The sequence below is a fragment of the Dendropsophus ebraccatus genome, chromosome 7 (assembly GCF_027789765.1).
Source record: "Dendropsophus ebraccatus isolate aDenEbr1 chromosome 7, aDenEbr1.pat, whole genome shotgun sequence".
In the NCBI taxonomy this organism is placed as follows: domain Eukaryota; kingdom Metazoa; phylum Chordata; class Amphibia; order Anura; family Hylidae; genus Dendropsophus; species Dendropsophus ebraccatus.
The window spans coordinates 33,946,092-33,962,311 of NC_091460.1; the positions used below are offsets into that span (position 1 = coordinate 33,946,092).

The following is a 16,220-nucleotide window of genomic DNA, read 5'->3' on the forward strand; positions in this document are numbered from 1 at the left end:
TATTGTTCCCCTAATGCCCCTGCTATTGTAGTTAACCCTCTTTGATGCCCCTTGCACCTGATATGAATCCTTAGTGATGCCCTGTAACCAGAGTTAACCTCCAGTGATGCCCCTGGTAGCTGTAGTTAACCCCTTACTGAAGCCCCTTGTAGTCTAGTTAACCCCCAGTGATGCCCCTTGTAGTCTAGTTAACCCCCAGTGATGCCCCTTGTAGTCTAGTTAACCCCCAGTGATGCCCCTTGTAGTCTAGTTAATCCCCCAGTCATGTCCCTGGTGGCCTTGTTAACCCCCCCCCCCCCAGTCATGTCCCTGGTGGCCTAGTTATCCCCCCCAGTCATGTCCCTGGTGGCCTAGTTAACCCCCCCAGTCATGTCCCTGGTGCCCTAGTAAACCCCCCCTGTCATGTCCCTGGTGGCCTAGTAAACCCCCCCGTCATGTCCCTGGTGGCCTAGTAAACCCCCCCTGTCATGTCCCTGGTGGCTCTAGTTAACCCCCCTCCCCAGTCATGCCACTGGTAGCATAGTTAACCACAGTGTGTGCCCCAAATAAAAAAAATAAACATCCCACTCACATTTCCTCCGCTCCCACACTGCCCAGGTCCTCTTCTCTCCCCTCTATTTTGTGCTGGTCTTCTCCATCAGGCGGCGCGCAATGAAATGACGTCATCGCGCACGGCCCGCAGGAGAAGAAAGACGTGCGGCACTCTAGTGGGGAAGGGGCTATCACAGTCACAGGAAGATGCGGTTGATGCTGGCTCCTTCCCCTTCAGAGCGCCACACGTCATAGAGGAGCCGCGGACCGCATCGGGAGGAGTCAGGGGCCGGATGCGGCACGCGGGCCGGAGGTTCCCCACCCCTGGTTTAAATAACATAGGCGAGGGTGGTCATGTGATCTAAAAAATGTTTATTGGTCACAGTTTTGACAAATTTTACACAACTTTCTTAGCTATAAGGAAATCTTTGAAGTGTCTGATTTGCCAGATGCCCACAGTTGTAAGGATGATGGTTTGTGCAATCGCCCACCACAAGACATTACCATTCATGTCTTCACTCTTCCGTCTGTAATACTCCTCACGTTCCTGTCCCAGAAGGAAAAGAAGATTGCTATGGTGACACATTACATCTCAGTACAACTCCATGCGGAAATAATAGGATATTCATGTAAAGGGCCGATCAATTAAAGGGGTTGTACCGATTAGAAAAAAAATGACTTCTTGTGACTGGTATTGGATTTTAACTAGTGATGAGCAAATAGTGAAATATTCAAATATTCGATCCCATTAAAGATTAAAGTCTATGGGAACAAGTATTCATTTATTGAAAAACATCTATTCGACCACTTGGAGGAAAAAAACGGAAGTAAAGGGATTTGAACGCCTATCGAATGTTTATCGAATATTCGGCGAACTATTCGATAATATTCAATAGATTATTGAACGGTATTCGCTCATCACTAATTTTAACTCCTGAACTGCAGTGAATTGAGATGAGCTGCAATACCATGCACAACCTGTTGATAAGTGTGGCGCTAAAGCCAATAATGTTTGACTTTGTGGCACTGAAGCCAATCCTGGTGACTTTGGAGCCAATCACATGTCACTAAGATTAATTTCTTATGTAATGACTCACAAATAATGTATTAGGTTTTATCATTGACATTGAAGAGGACCTTCTCTGAATCTGTATCTACACATAAAGCAGTACCACCTACCCTTTGATATTCTTGCTCTTTCATTATGTGATTAACTTCCCCCATAAGATGTTCAAGACCATATGACACTTCCTTCACTTTGTCCTTTGGATCTACTTTTGTATAATCCAAGGGATGCTCCCCAACCTGAACGTCCAGGTGTATCCTCTGAAAAAAAAAAAAGACCAATGCTTAGTGTTTTGTTGGACATTTTCCCGTCATTACTAGTAGTGATTCAATGTGAATTCTTGTTATCTGACATATTTGAATTACCTAGAAGAAAAATCTTTTTCTTCAAAATCAACTGGTTTCAGAAAGTTATATAGATTTGTTATTGACTTCTATTTAAAAATATCCAGTCTTCCAGTACTTATCAGCTGATGTATATCCTGCAGGAAGTGGTGTATTCTTTTCAGTCTGACACAGTGCTCTCTGCTGCTACCTCTGTCCAAGACGGGAACTGTCCAGAGCAGCAGCAAATCCCAATAGAAAACCTCTATTGCTTTGGACAGTTCCTGACATGGACAGAGGTGGCAGCAGAGGGCACTGTGTCAGACTGAAAAGAAAACACCAGTTCCTGCAGGACATACAGCAGCTGATAAGTATAGGAAAACTTGTAAATTACAAATCTATATAACATTTTGAAACCAGTTAATTTGAAAGAAAAGGATTTTCGCTGGTGTACCTCTTTAAGAATCAGTGAAAAAGCTATTGCTGATAGATGCAGTGATGCAGATATATTTAGTTCTAGGAGGAACTTTACGTCTCCACACTCTTGGAAACCTTTTAGCTTTTCTCTGCTGTTAGGAGACGCCACGGAAGCTTTTACACCCGTCTCTGCATTGACAGGCCGCTCAGCCAATCATTGGCAGAGATGAGACAGCGGTGCGACCAGTGATTGGCTGATCGACTTGTCACTTCAGAGACCGGCTCTGCAGTTTGAGTGGCAGCTACAGGGAGCGGGCAGAAGCGAGAACTCTCGGGAGCCCGGACAGTTATGTAAAAAGTTTTTAATTTTCCTGAGAGTATCATCAGCCGTGCATTGCTATTAGAAGTAGGTGAACAATGATTTTTCAACATGTTTGGCTGATCGTTGTCTTTATCACACCTAACAATAATCTGCCAAATAGGCCTGATAGGGCAGATTATCACTCCATGTACTAGAGTGTTTAAAGGGGTTATCCAGCGCTACATAAACATGGCCACTTTCCCCCTCTTTTGTCTCCAGATTGGGTGGGGTTTCAAACTCGGTTCCATTTAAGTAAATGGAGCTTAATTGCAAACCACACCTGAACTGGAGACGAGAGGCCATGTTTTTGTAGCGCTGGATAACCCCTTTAAACTGTTCAGCAGAATAGAACAGTACCTTGAGAAAGCTCAGTCTCTGTCCTTCCATTCCTCAGTCTACTGAGTTTTAATTTTACCCTCCATAATCTTGCCCCATTAGGGAATGTTCACACTGAGGAATAGGCGAGGAATTGAAGAGGAAAGTACTCTGCTTGAAATTTCCTTTTCTTCAGTACTGGCAAAATAGGTGCGGAATTTGAGCGGAAAGCCGAAATTCATAGCCCCAATGACTTCTATGGGATTTCTCTAGCGGAATCTGTCTAATTGACATGTCTTTAGCTTTAGCTGTCCAGGCATGATGGGAATTGTAGTTTTGCAACAGCTGGAAGGCCAAAGGTTCCCTATCCCTGCATCCCTAATCCCAAACTCTCCATATAGACCTTGTCTACATATACTCACCCTATGGTGCACTGTTTTTTTTGTTTTTTGTCCTAGCCCACTGTTATACCTTCTTGGCCCAGTTACGACCGCTACCTCTGCAGCCCACCCAGCTATGCCCCAACGGGACTCAAGGAGTGATGCACTAGAATTCGCTCTGCTCCATCACTAGAATGACTCCGTCAAGTTAGCAAAATCCTGAAGCCCCATCAGAGTTACAGCGTATGACATCCTAACAGCCCGTACAGACATCTTGATGTAGATGTTTCTGGATTGACACTGATCAGTGTAATGAGGAGATACACACTCAGTACCCTCCACTACACAGACACTGACTAGATATATGGAAGGTTACATGGGTCTGCGTTGCAATGCCTTCTGCTCCTGATGACTATCCTCCAGCCTGTGCTGGTATTCTCCACCTCAGTGAAGCAGAATAATCTGGCAGATAGTGTTCAGATTTTTGACACGTCTTGCAGAATTACTTCAATTTTACATTTCTGAAGCGTGATCACATCCACTTTAGCGCAGTCCCGTCGACGGGGCTCCTGGGAAAATGGAGTGTGAAATTGTCTAAGTCCTAAGTGGATTGTTTGCTTGACTGTTTGAGTTTCAGTAAAATCTCAGTCTAAATATTTTATATCCGTACAGCGAATGATTATACAAATTTCCAGACTTATTCCCTTTAATACCTCCTTATTTGATAATGGATGGTTAACAGCTGTTACGGATTTGACTACATTTAATCATCTCTAAAACACGAATTTTAGACAGTGATGGAATGTTAACAAGAGCCAAATACACAAAGGAGGAGAGGAATCGGGAGACCGGCTAATGTTCGGTGGGTCTGGTGTCATGTGTGAGTCACGAGGCACACCGGACCTCTTGTTTCAGTCATATTGATTTATTCATTGTTAATCTAGTGAGCGCACAGTGAAATACACTAATAAATGGAAAACTAAACCTACAAAAAATGCTATCAATTTTTCTCATGAGGCTAGTAACCACTTACAGAACCATTTTTTATTGTTTCCGTGGGCCAAGATTGAAAAATTTAGATGAAAAATTCCTTCTTATAATATACTGTGTTCTCCTATCTCCTATCCTGACCTCTGTGTTTCCATGGCAACAGACTACAAACTGTATATTCTGATCTTGTAGTTATATATCCTTCCATCTGTCCTGTATTTCTTCATAAAGGGGATCTGTGCCCACCAGACTCCCCCCCCCCCCCCCCAATAGTCAGTCCCATCATGTAGCGTGCATCAAACCATGTTCTGTCCTAGGGTTCCGATTGCTGCTAGGCCCCGCCTCTTTGACCCTGCTGTGCTATAATAATATACATGTAAATAATGGCACCAGCAGCAATTTGGACCCCAGGGCAGAAGATGGTTTGAGGCAGGCTACACAATGGTAATGGCGGGTTTAGGGATAGGGACACAGATTTGTCTTAAACTACCAAATGTATATTATGGAGAAGAATGGGAAGTAGTTTATGGTCTGTAATTATGGACCTACTGTACATAGGTCTACATAGGAATTGTAGACTACTGAAAAAGTTGATTCCATTCTCATATTAGGGGCATTAGAAGAACAATACAAAACTAGTTGGGAGTAGATATATAGAAATACGACAGTGGGGGAGATTTATCAATAATACGTCCCTGACGTATGCCAGGGCGAAGATGTGGTGTCCCACTGTTGGTGGTCTTTGCACCTGTCAAAAGGCTTTCTCTCAGGTTAAGTAGTGGATGAGGTATATTAAGTTTCCCCACTAGGTGTCAGTGTTTCCTAGATGTATTTTATTGCACAGCTGAGGAAGGTCATGGGTTGATGTTTGTGTGTGTACCATGTGTTTTGTGCTGACCACTAGGAGGTGCTCTCTCTTTCTCCACATATCCTCTCTTTCCTTGCTCTACACACTAACCCCCTCTAGGAGGAGTTAGCTCCATGTGGGAGGAAGTGACACAGTCTAGCCACCAGTGTGAACAGATGCAGTTAGAGACCAACACTTCTTCTAAAAACACTACCACGTTCCATATGTAGTGCTAAACACACACCAGGGAGAGTAGTCACCAAGGAACACCCTGACCCATTCCAGGAACATGTCGTAAAAGTGCCGTCAGTATCCTGAACAAGATAGGAACTTGCCTCAGTAAGACAAAGCAACCAGTATTCAAGGTCTACGTATCCTACTGCACAGTGCAGGTAACTGGGAAGACTCGGACATCTAGCTACACCCAGGTAACCAAAGCTAGGGCTCGTACTACCCTACTGGGACAGATTCTATGCTACCAGAGGGCAGAAGGTGGCAAGACAGTTTCTAAACGTAAGTACGAGTAAAACTTTAATCAGGATATATATCAAGGTTTCAGCAGAGTACAAAGCTACACTAGGTAAGGGATCCTCTGGCAAACTCCTCTCCTCTACTCCTCTACTCTCCACAAGCACTACTGCAACTACCTCTTTTACTTCTCTCAAGCACCTCCCTTGAGTACTAAGGTCAAGCACTAAATTCTTTGTCAAGAGTTATTACTTGTGAAACCATGTACTATGAAACTACAAAACTTCCAATAAAGTTGTTATATTTTTATTCTAACGCACGGGACTCTGCTCATCTCTGTCTGCACCAGCACCTATACACACACCACCGCACACCTTGGGTTATTTTTCCCCCTTCTGTGGGTGGCGGTAACGACAGTTCGGGTGGATCAGTTGCAACTCAGGATTGCCATGACAAGAGCCCAAGGGACCCGCAACAACCCAACAGGTTACTGACCATTTTGGGGACACAAACCGGCCATACACCCCCGCTTGCTTGATGGGCTGGGGGGGGGGAAGCGTGGCAGTAGTAGATTTGTTCGCCAATGCCTTCTCCAGATGCAGGGCCAGTCAGTGTGTGGCATACAAGTTCACCAGTCGTGATAAATGTCCCCCAATATATACACTACTCTTAAAGGGGGTTTCCAGCTTCGTAGAAATGTGCCCCAGTGAAAGAAATAGGTGTAGAAAAAAAGGAACTGATATTTTAGCCCAGTGACCAAAATACATACAATATTTGGACAGTCATCTGTTGATACCCACCAGTCTGCTGCTAGCAAATGCTATTAGATTTGTAGAGTTTGACTGTAGACAGATAAAATGGAGCCCAGCAGAATGCGTGGTGAATGTAAATTTTCCATCTGGTCCATATAATTTTGACAGTAATATCTGTAAATAGACAAATTGTATACAATATATAAAATATATAACAATAACCAAGATACCCCCCTTAAACGAAATAAATCTGTCTACTGAAAATTAAAGCTGGAATACTGAATGAGATTAGAAAATACTTCCAAAAACAGTGCCACTCTTGTCTATAGGCTGGGATGGGTATTGCAGTATTCTTTGGAATGGGCATGAGCTGCTATACTAGACACACTCCATGGGCAATAGTGGTATACACATTTATTAGTTTGATCTTTTAACTCTAAATATATGTGTCTTTTGATATGACAATATGACCACTGGGCTCTGTGCACATTACATCATATTTACCTCTTCATTTGGAGCTTTGACAGTCACAAACATTCCCAGTCCTGGAGCTGAGGGGAGGAAATCATGTTGACTCATTTCCCATTTTTGTACCTTGTAGCGACCTTAAGAAATATAAGAAGCACATTTGAGAAGGAAACACTAAAGCGATAACTAGTAAGGACAAATAGCATCACTGCTCAAGCGTGTGATGTCACTTCAAGGGATTGTGTGGTTTAGAAAAATAATAAAAATTAAATGGTAATAAAGGATTTCCATAACTTAGGAACATAATCTATTAGCCAGAGTCAAGAGAGAAAGTACAAAGAGTATCTATTACCTTGTAACGATACTTCACTGTTATTAAAGGGGTACTCCAGCATTTTTTTTTCTTTCAAATCAACTGGTGTCAGAAAGTGCTAAAGATTTGTAATTTACTTTTATTTAAAAGTTTCCAGTCTTCCGGTACTTATCGGATGCTCTTTGCCCTGCAGAAGTGATGTATTCTTTTCATTCTGACACAGTGTTCTCTGCTGCCACCTCTGTCCGTGACAGGGACTGTCCAGAGCAATAGCAAATCTCCATAGAAAACCTCTTTGCTCCCTAGACTGGAAAGAATACACCACTTCCTGCAGTGCATATAGCAGCTAATAAGTACTGGAAGACTGAAGATTTTTAAATAGAAGTAAATTATAAATCTCTTGTACCAATTGATTGAAAGAAAAAAAAATAAATCACCAAATCATGCATTGCTAATTTCCCCTGTGGTGGTGCTGCCGAGTTCTACCACAGATCCCATTGTCCATCTGTGCCCCTTCTTGGCTGCTGCCCATAGGCACCTCTAATATTAATATAAATTGTCGGCAGTAAAAGACCAGACGGTCCCTCCTGCCGCTAGTCTGCCCTCACTTTATTTTTATGGTAAAAGGGTTATAAAAGATTAGGAAAACACAGTTACTTTCTTACAAAACCAGTGCCACCCCTGTCCTCAGGTTGTGTGTGTTTTTACAACCTGGCCCTATTTGCTTCAATAAAACTAAGCTGCAATACCACATACAAATTGAGGTCAAGAGTGGCGCTGTTTCTAAAAGAAAGCAGTTATCCTGGACAACCCCTTTAATAAACAATAGTTATTGTCTGGATTTAGAAAGTAGTAAGTCACTATCAAGGTGGCACTCAATGTCCTGACATTAGACTGTATAATCTCGACTGTATAATCTTCGTCATGCGAGGGACTGGATCATGGCCTCTCCCCACCCTTTTACAAGCCAAACTACCTGAACTACCCGCAGCAATTAAAAGGAATGTTATATTTAAGGACACAATTGCTACATAGAAGGCAGTGAGGAAGCTATATGGATTACCATTCTGTCCTTTATGGCACTCCCCACTTTTTCCTTCTCCTTCCGACAACTTAGACTATACGTTGTGGGAAAATGCAGATATCTCCTCTATAGGAGACTTTATAGATAACATTTCGGACAATTTTTTGACATGGGATAATGTCTATTAAAATATAATCTTCTCTCCTCTCATCTTCCACAATACAATTCAACACTAACATTCCTTACCTCAAGAGTGAAGAACATTGTAGAGCCGGAGTGCACTACTCATTTTGACAACCTCTTTCCGACTCAAGTGGTACAGAACGTTTTATCACATATTTATAGAACTTAGATCACACTCTCAAAAAATTTTTATCGCAACATCTTTTTCAACATAAATGGTCTCCTGATCTAACCTCACAAATTTTAACACGATCTCAGTTGGTTCACCCCGCCACTTCAAATGTTATATTAAGGGAAGTTCATTTTCACTTTATTCACAAAGCCATATATACCTTAAACTTTTCTTCCCCAAACTCATCTACCAATTATTTAACTAGCGCCCCAAAGTGTGCAATTCCTAAAGCGGATTTATATCATTGTGCATGGTCATAATCACATGTCCAAGAATTTTGGGACTATATACAGCTCTATCTCTCCTCCACGTGGGGTCATACAATACCTCTCCTATTAGTTATCTCTTCCATTTTATTAAAAAAGATTCTGATCTCTCATCAAAAGCATTGGTTTCCTCATTAGTTTCATTAAAATGTTTACTAAAACATTGGTTATTAGACACCATACCATCTATTTCTCAAGTCACCTCTGTCTTGAAAGAATTTTTTTCAATGGGAACTCCTAGATATGATATGGTCCAAGGAAAAATCAACAAAATCATTTATGTCTAAATGGAAACCATTTCTAATTCTTGACTTTACTACAGAAGGGAGAAAACAAATTATGAACCAATTTAAAGACACCTTAGGGTATTGCATGGCTAGAACCCTGGGAAATTTTCAACTTTCTTAATCCCTCTTTTTATCTCTTTCTTCTATCCTAAGTTGTTTTGCCATATCATATTGATAGTATTAGTACACCATTGACATGTCAGATTTAGGCTTGATCGAACATGGGGTAAAGTTAGGTTCAATCGAACTCGAACCTAGCCGGACCTTCCGTATTTGATTGCTGATGTCTTCCCGGTCCTAGGCTGAATCCCAGAATTTCAGGTGGTCTCCAGGATGCCTCCTCCTTCCGCACGGACCGTAAAGGCATCTGCAATTAAATGCAAAAGGCCCGGCTAGGTTCGAGTTCGATGGAACCTAGCTTTCCCCATGTTCGATCAAGCCTAGTCAGATGGTTTGAGGTGAAAATGTTGGTTATTGTTCTATTAGTGTTTCTTGCAAATACTTTGTTGTTCTATACATTTCTATATATACTGATTTGTTAAAGGGGTTATCCAGCGCTACAAAAACATGGCCGCTTTCCTCCAGAGACAGCACCACTCTTATAACTCAGTTCCATTTAAGTGAATGGAGCCTAATTGCAAACCACACCTGAACTGGAGACAACAGTCATGTTGTCTCTGGAAGAAAGTGGCCACGTTTTTGTAGCTCTGGATAACCCCTTTAAAAAAGGTGTCAGCGGCCGAGCTGCGCGCTCTGCTCTCTGCTCTGACAGTGCCGACAGCGTCCCTGGTGACCAGTCTGGCCGGCTGCTGAGGGCGCCGACAGCGTCCCTAGCGGCAGGCCAGGTTGCTGAAGGGCGTGTCAGTTCATTCTAGTTATCTGCTGCAGCCAGGGCTTCCCTGCCTCTCTGGCTGAGCGGCACAGCTGTGTAATCAAAGGGAGATTGACAGTTAACACTGCCAATCAGATAGTCCTGTTATCCTGGGATTAGGAGCCCAGCCCCTATAAGTATCATCCCCTATCAGAGTACTTTGCCTGCGATAGAGCCTAGTACTCCTAGTGTTTCTTGACCACGCGTTTTCCCTGACTTAGCTATTCCTGTTTACCCGACCTTTTGGCTTGTATTTTGACTGTCCCTTGGACTCGTTTTTTTGTACTTCACCGCTAGACTGTTGCTGACCCGGAATTCTGATCTCGCTCTTGTTGTGTGTGTCTGTCTTGTTTTGTGGTGCACCCTAGCAGTACAGGGACTGCCGTCCAGTTGTCCGTTTGCCACCTAGGGCATCTGGGGCAAGCCGGTAGGGCCAGTGGGGCGGGTGCCAGCTTCAGGGCTCACCTGTCCTTGTGTCTCCCTGTCCCTATCCTGACAAAAGGCTTCTTTACATCATATCGTGCTATCAACATACTACCCTAGTCGCCTGCGTGCAACTTTCTTTGTTATTTCTTTGTTATTCTTTCTTATTACTAACTTTGCAAATGTATGTGCCTTATTGTGACAAAGCTTTCAATAAAATATGAGTCACTACCAATGTAACGCTTCCACACTGGGAACCTGTCCATAGCTGTTATAATGTCCCCAATGCAAAATCTGTAAAAGGGTCTGGTTGTATCTTACTATAATGTCCAACTAAACCCACCACATATACTGACTGCCCACAGCTACAGTAGCTCAGTGTTAATGGGGACCATTGGGCAGCAGAGTGCCAGTTAGCCCCATGTCTACCTCCACCTCACCTTTATAATCATGAATCATGCCAGCCCACATCCCTATGGGTCCTTATGCCTGCCTAGGTTTACTTGGTGCATCCAAAAAACTTGATTAAAAAAAAAAAAACTTTTTATAAAAACTTCTTATTTATAAAATTACACAATTAAAGACATACAAAATAATAGCATGGTAGTAGATAATGTCCTCACCTGTGACCAACATGTCAACCGGCAGTTCTTCTATGATACATTTCTCCTCTCTTTCAAAAGAATGATAGTACATGGAATGTACCACCGACCATAGACACAAAATGACTACTAGTCGCGTTCCCATGGGCTCCATGTCTACCTCTAACAGGAGTGTAAGGATAGCACACACGTGGAGGTCTTCATCTACACAGAAACTGATCAGGTATTGATTCTCATGGGAAATCCCATCTGCTTCATATAGTCCACGTTAATGATTAATCTATTACCGTTACTTAGAGGCTTGGAGAACAGCCACGTGTTCTGGGAATCGGACTGATAATATGGTTATGTAGAACTATCTATAATAATGGAATTAACAAGGATTAACAGGATTATACTAAAACAATGTCTGAACGAGTCAAAGAAATCAATGAACTTTCTTAAGCGTTTGAAATCCTATTGTATTCAATTATTGTTAAGGTTTCTGCTTTGCAAATTATTAATTATGGAGCGTTTAATCTCTAAAAAGAAATACTACTTAAACTAAGGCATCTATCTATCTATCTATCTATCCATCCATCTATCTGTTGTGACCTGGTATGGGTCCCTAAGTCTTTATTTCTCCTGTGTAAGGTAAGGTAAGGTCACTCCCTCAGGTTTACAAAAGTTGGGCATGAGGTATCCACTGCAGTTAGTGTTTTTCCCACTAGGTGTCACTAAAGTGATGGTTGTTTCTTTTGCACAGCTGAAGGAACTAAAGGGTTAACTGTTTTATGTCCCATGTGTTGTCTTGTCCACTTACAGATGCAGGTGGTTTCCCTCCAGTTTCTGTCCTATCCTCTGTCCTCTCTCTCTCTCTCTCTCTCTCTCTCTCTCTCTCTCTCTTTGCACACACAGCCCCCAACAATTACAGGAAGGTTTGGTTGAACCCCTGTAGGAAGGAGTTAGTTCCTGGTATGGGTCAGGCTAGCTGATTTTAGACAGTGTGTGAGGAAGCAACAGAAAACTAAGTCTCTGCTGAAGTTAAGCCAAGGCCTGTCTTAGGCCCGGTCCCATGTCAGGGACACAGGCAAACAAGCAACAGATGTCTGTTATGCCAGCCAAAGCAACTATGCAGTGCTAAGTACCAAGGGAGAGAGCAGCCACACAAGGATCACCTTGTCCACACTAGGATCCCATCTAGAATGTGCAGGGCAGTTACCTCTGCATTCACAGGAACTGACCCCAGTGGAACAAAGTTACTTTGAGCCTAGGTATTCCATTCCGCATCGCCAGACAACCAGGAAGTCTTGGATGTCTTCTTAGCCCAGATAGCCAGACCTGGTGCTGGTACTACCCTGACAGGACGAGTATCTCACAACTGTAGAGCAGAAGGCAGTCAGACGTAGCCTAAACATGAGTACGAGTGTTCTCTTTATACCCTTTCCAGCTCAAACTGTTCCAGGCAGAGTACATTTGGACAAGGCCTTTCAGACACTCTTTCAGCACCTGAGCAACTTCAAGTCCTGTATTATACTGAGCTGTATTGTTTTTGCCAGTTAACTAAACTATTCCATTTTTTCATGTGTTGGACTCTGGCGTATTCTTGCACACCCGCACCTATACACATTTACATTTGGATTAAGTGCCCAAGTGACCCTTGACCTACTCAGCTACCACACCATCAGACCAGCTGACCCGGCAGGGGAACTAACATCACAGGTGCCTTATTGCATATCTATCTATTCATCCATCTTTCTTTCTATCTCCTATCTATCTATCTATCTATCTGTCCCTATCTATCTATCTTTCTCCTATCTATTATCTATCTATCTCCTATCTATCTATCTATCTATCTATCTGTCCCTATCTATCTATCTTTCTCCTATCTATTATCTATCTATCTCCTATCTATCTATCTTTCTCCTATCTATCTATTCATCCATCTTTCTTTCTATCTCCTATCTATCTATCTATTCATCCATCTTTCTTTCTATCTATCTCCTATCTATCTATCTATTCATCCATCTTTCTTTCTATCTCCTATCTATCTATCTTTCTATCTGTACACTGCTCCAGAGGAGGGCTTTAGCCTTCACCATTGTGTGTGATGTAGTTTATTTGAGTATTTTTTTTACTTTTTAGTTTGTACTTTTTACATACTGTACTGAGAACAAATGGCATGGACATATAAAATCCCTGGGTAACACCCAGAGTGTGAGTCCCAAATAAGTAGTGATGGGCGCAAGATTCCTGTCCATAGCCCAGAGGTCCAGCGACAAACAGGAAAGCCTGATATAACAGCCATATCCCGGCCATGTGCGCTCTCAATGGACTGGATAAAAAAAAATCTCCCATCACGTGTAGGCTGCATCTCCTAATCTGAACTGCAGCTGTTTTCTGTTTTCAGCGGGACACTGAGTATGCAAAAGACATCCACAGATACCAAAATTTATGTTTTTAATTTTTTTTTCTAAACCCCTTTCCTTCCCCTTCAAAGGGAAAATATTACATGAAATCCTGCCATCAGTTGTAGTAATGGGATAACCAGACTGGGTATTTCTAATTATTGGGTAACCAGAAATTTTATATGGGGTTGGATATTAGCTGAAAATATCTTTAAACTTGAGAACAAAGGTAGAATAATGTCCATGGCCATGAGATGAACCCTTGCCTTGTATATAGAAAAATATTCCTTACATAAAAAACATTATATAGATGATTAGGTCCTATACATTCTGGTTTATTGCAGGGTCCCAGAGCATACCCCATGGTAACTGTCATATGGTACCCTGGTACACCAGTACTATATGAAGTAACTATATTATTAATATGGTGATTAGATCTGTTGGGGCACTGGGAGCTCACTATTACCCTCTGAGCACCAATGCGCCCCCTACCTCTCATCTAACAACTAAGGAATGCAAATCAAAGAAATTATAAGATGCTTTACATTACATTGTAAAGACCAAAGAATTCTCACATAAATTTAGAGTGATCATATACAGAATTCTAGAATGCTCACATTACATAGAACTCCATAATGCTTCTGTTATATCGAATTCTAGAATGCTAATATTATATAGAACTCCAAAATGCTTACGCTATATAAAATTCTAGAATGCTCACATTACATAGAACTCCATAATGCTTCTGTTATATCGAATTCTAGAATGCTAATATTATATAGAACTCCAAAATGCTTGCATTCTATAGAATTCTAGAATGCTCACACTATATAGAACTCTAAAATGTTCATATTATATAGAACTTTAAAAAAGCTCACACTATACATGACTATAGAATGTTCTATGTACAATCCTGCAATGTTCACAGCATAAAGAAATCTAGAATGCTTATAATATAAAGGATTCTAGAATGCTAAAAAGATGCTCAAGAAGGTTGAGCTCTAGAATGTGCAGTATAGAATAGAATACTATAGTATAGAATACTATATAGCACCCTAACCAGCTCACAGTAAAGAAAACCCTAGAATGCTCAGCAGTAAAATGTTCACGATATACAGGAGTCTAGAATATTAAAATGTAGAATTTAAGTTCACACTATATAGAGCTTTAAAATGATCATAATAAATAGAATTCTAGAATGCTTACGCTATATAGAACTTAAGAACGCACTTAAAGAGTCACTGTCGTATTTTTTTTTTTTGCAGAAATCAATAGTCCAGGCGATTTTAAGAAACTTTGTAATTGGGTTTATTAGCCAAATCTGCCATTATCTGCATGTAAAAAACCTTTTCCCAGGTCCCCCCCTCCTTCCTCTTTTTCATCCACTCTGAAAAATCTGAAAATTGTGACTTGTTGCAGGAGACGTCCCCTGTCTGTTCTAGGGAGAGGGGAGGGGGGAGGAGGAAGGAGGGAGTTAGCCGGCAGCAGAAAGCAGATAACAGAGGATTACAGGCACTGAGCTGGGTGACAGCTGTAATCAGAGCTCAGACAGGTCACTGGTGATGGTCAGAAGAGATATCCCGTGAGGGATTTGTAGATTAACTCTTTGTTGTCCTGTTTTGGTCTTTTCTTTAGCTCTCTCCATAGGAGAACAATGAAGACAGGGGGGAGAGCTTCAAACTGCTTTTTCATGATAAAAATGCATTTTTCGGATAATAAACCCAATTACAAAGTTTCTTAAAATCGCCTGGACTATTGATTTCTGCAAAAAAAAATTTCACGACAGTGACACTTTAAGAACGCACACTGTATGGAAATTTAGTATGCTCACATATAGATTTCTAGAATGCTACACAGAACTTTACAATGTTTACACTATATAAAACTTTAGAATAATATATATATATATATATATATATATATATATATATATATATATATATATATATATATATCTCAAACACCAGGGTTGAGTCAGCGGAAAACACTTCCCAGATGCACAGTCCTCACGAGGTCCGGCTCAACACCTCCATAGGTAAATAGAAGAATGGGTTGAAGACAGCATCAATCTCAGATTAAGATCAGAACTTTATTGTGCCTGTTCGCATATACAAAAAGGTGCAACGTTTCAGCTCATATCCTGAGCCTTTCTCAAGCATGCTTGAGAAAGGCTCAGGATATGAGCTGAAACGTTGCACCTTTTTGTATATGCGAACAGGCAAAATAAAGTTCTGATCTTAATCTGAGATTAAAGGACAACTCCCGCGGGACCCCAAAAAAAAAAAAAAAAACACAGACACACACAGACACCATACTCACCATCTCTCCGGTGACGATCGCCACTCGATTCGCCCGCCGTCCGCCTCTCCGTCGCCGCCTTCCGCCATCCAGCGATGTCTCCAACTTCCGGGTCCAGGGGATGGAAAAGGCTGCCAGTGCGCTTGCGCACCGGCAGCCTTTTCATTGGCTGGAGCGCATCACATGGCTTCCAGCAAGCTCAGCCAATCAGGGCTGAGCAAGCTGGAAGCCATGTGATGCGCTCCAGCCAATGAAAAGGCTGCTGGTGCGCATGTGCACCAGCAGCCTTTTCATCCCCATTCACTTTGCATGAAGACGCCGAGGAGGAAGAAGACCCGGACCGCCCCTCGGCTCTGACGTCGTCGTCACCAGATGCTGCCCCGGAGAAGAGGACCGTGACGATCGTAATAGGTAATGTATACATTCCTTAACTTCCGGGGTGGGGGGTCGGGGGTCCGAAAGTGGGGGAAGGGGGC

The 16,220-nt window shown here is 42.0% G+C and overlaps 1 protein-coding gene across 1 annotated transcript; it reads right to left on the reverse strand.

Annotated features, from left to right (window-relative positions):
• Nucleotides 1–892: 892 nt before the first annotated feature.
• LOC138797299 (transmembrane emp24 domain-containing protein 11-like) lies at nucleotides 893–11,296 on the reverse strand. The gene is made up of 5 exons (XM_069977260.1): nucleotides 11,081–11,296; nucleotides 6,955–7,055; nucleotides 6,499–6,624; nucleotides 1,711–1,857; nucleotides 893–1,078 (listed from the first exon to the last, which is right to left on the reverse strand). Exons 1-5 carry the CDS (start codon nucleotides 11,211–11,213, stop codon nucleotides 929–931), a joined length of 657 nt encoding a protein of 218 aa, XP_069833361.1. The 5' UTR covers nucleotides 11,214–11,296; the 3' UTR covers nucleotides 893–928.
• Nucleotides 11,297–16,220: the final 4,924 nt, after the last annotated feature.

Excerpts from the sequence above, each read along its gene's own strand:
- LOC138797299 (XM_069977260.1), bottom strand. The coding sequence starts at position 11,213 with ATGGAGCCCATGGGAACGCGACTAGTAGTCATTTTGTGTCTATGGTCG. Across the intron at positions 7,056-11,080 it reads GGTTGACATGTTGGTCACAG|GTCGCTACAAGGTACAAAAA; the intron begins GTGAGGACATTA and ends ATATTTCTTAAG. Across the intron at positions 1,079-1,710 it reads AAGAGCAAGAATATCAAAGG|GAACGTGAGGAGTATTACAG; the intron begins GTAGGTGGTACT and ends CTTCTGGGACAG.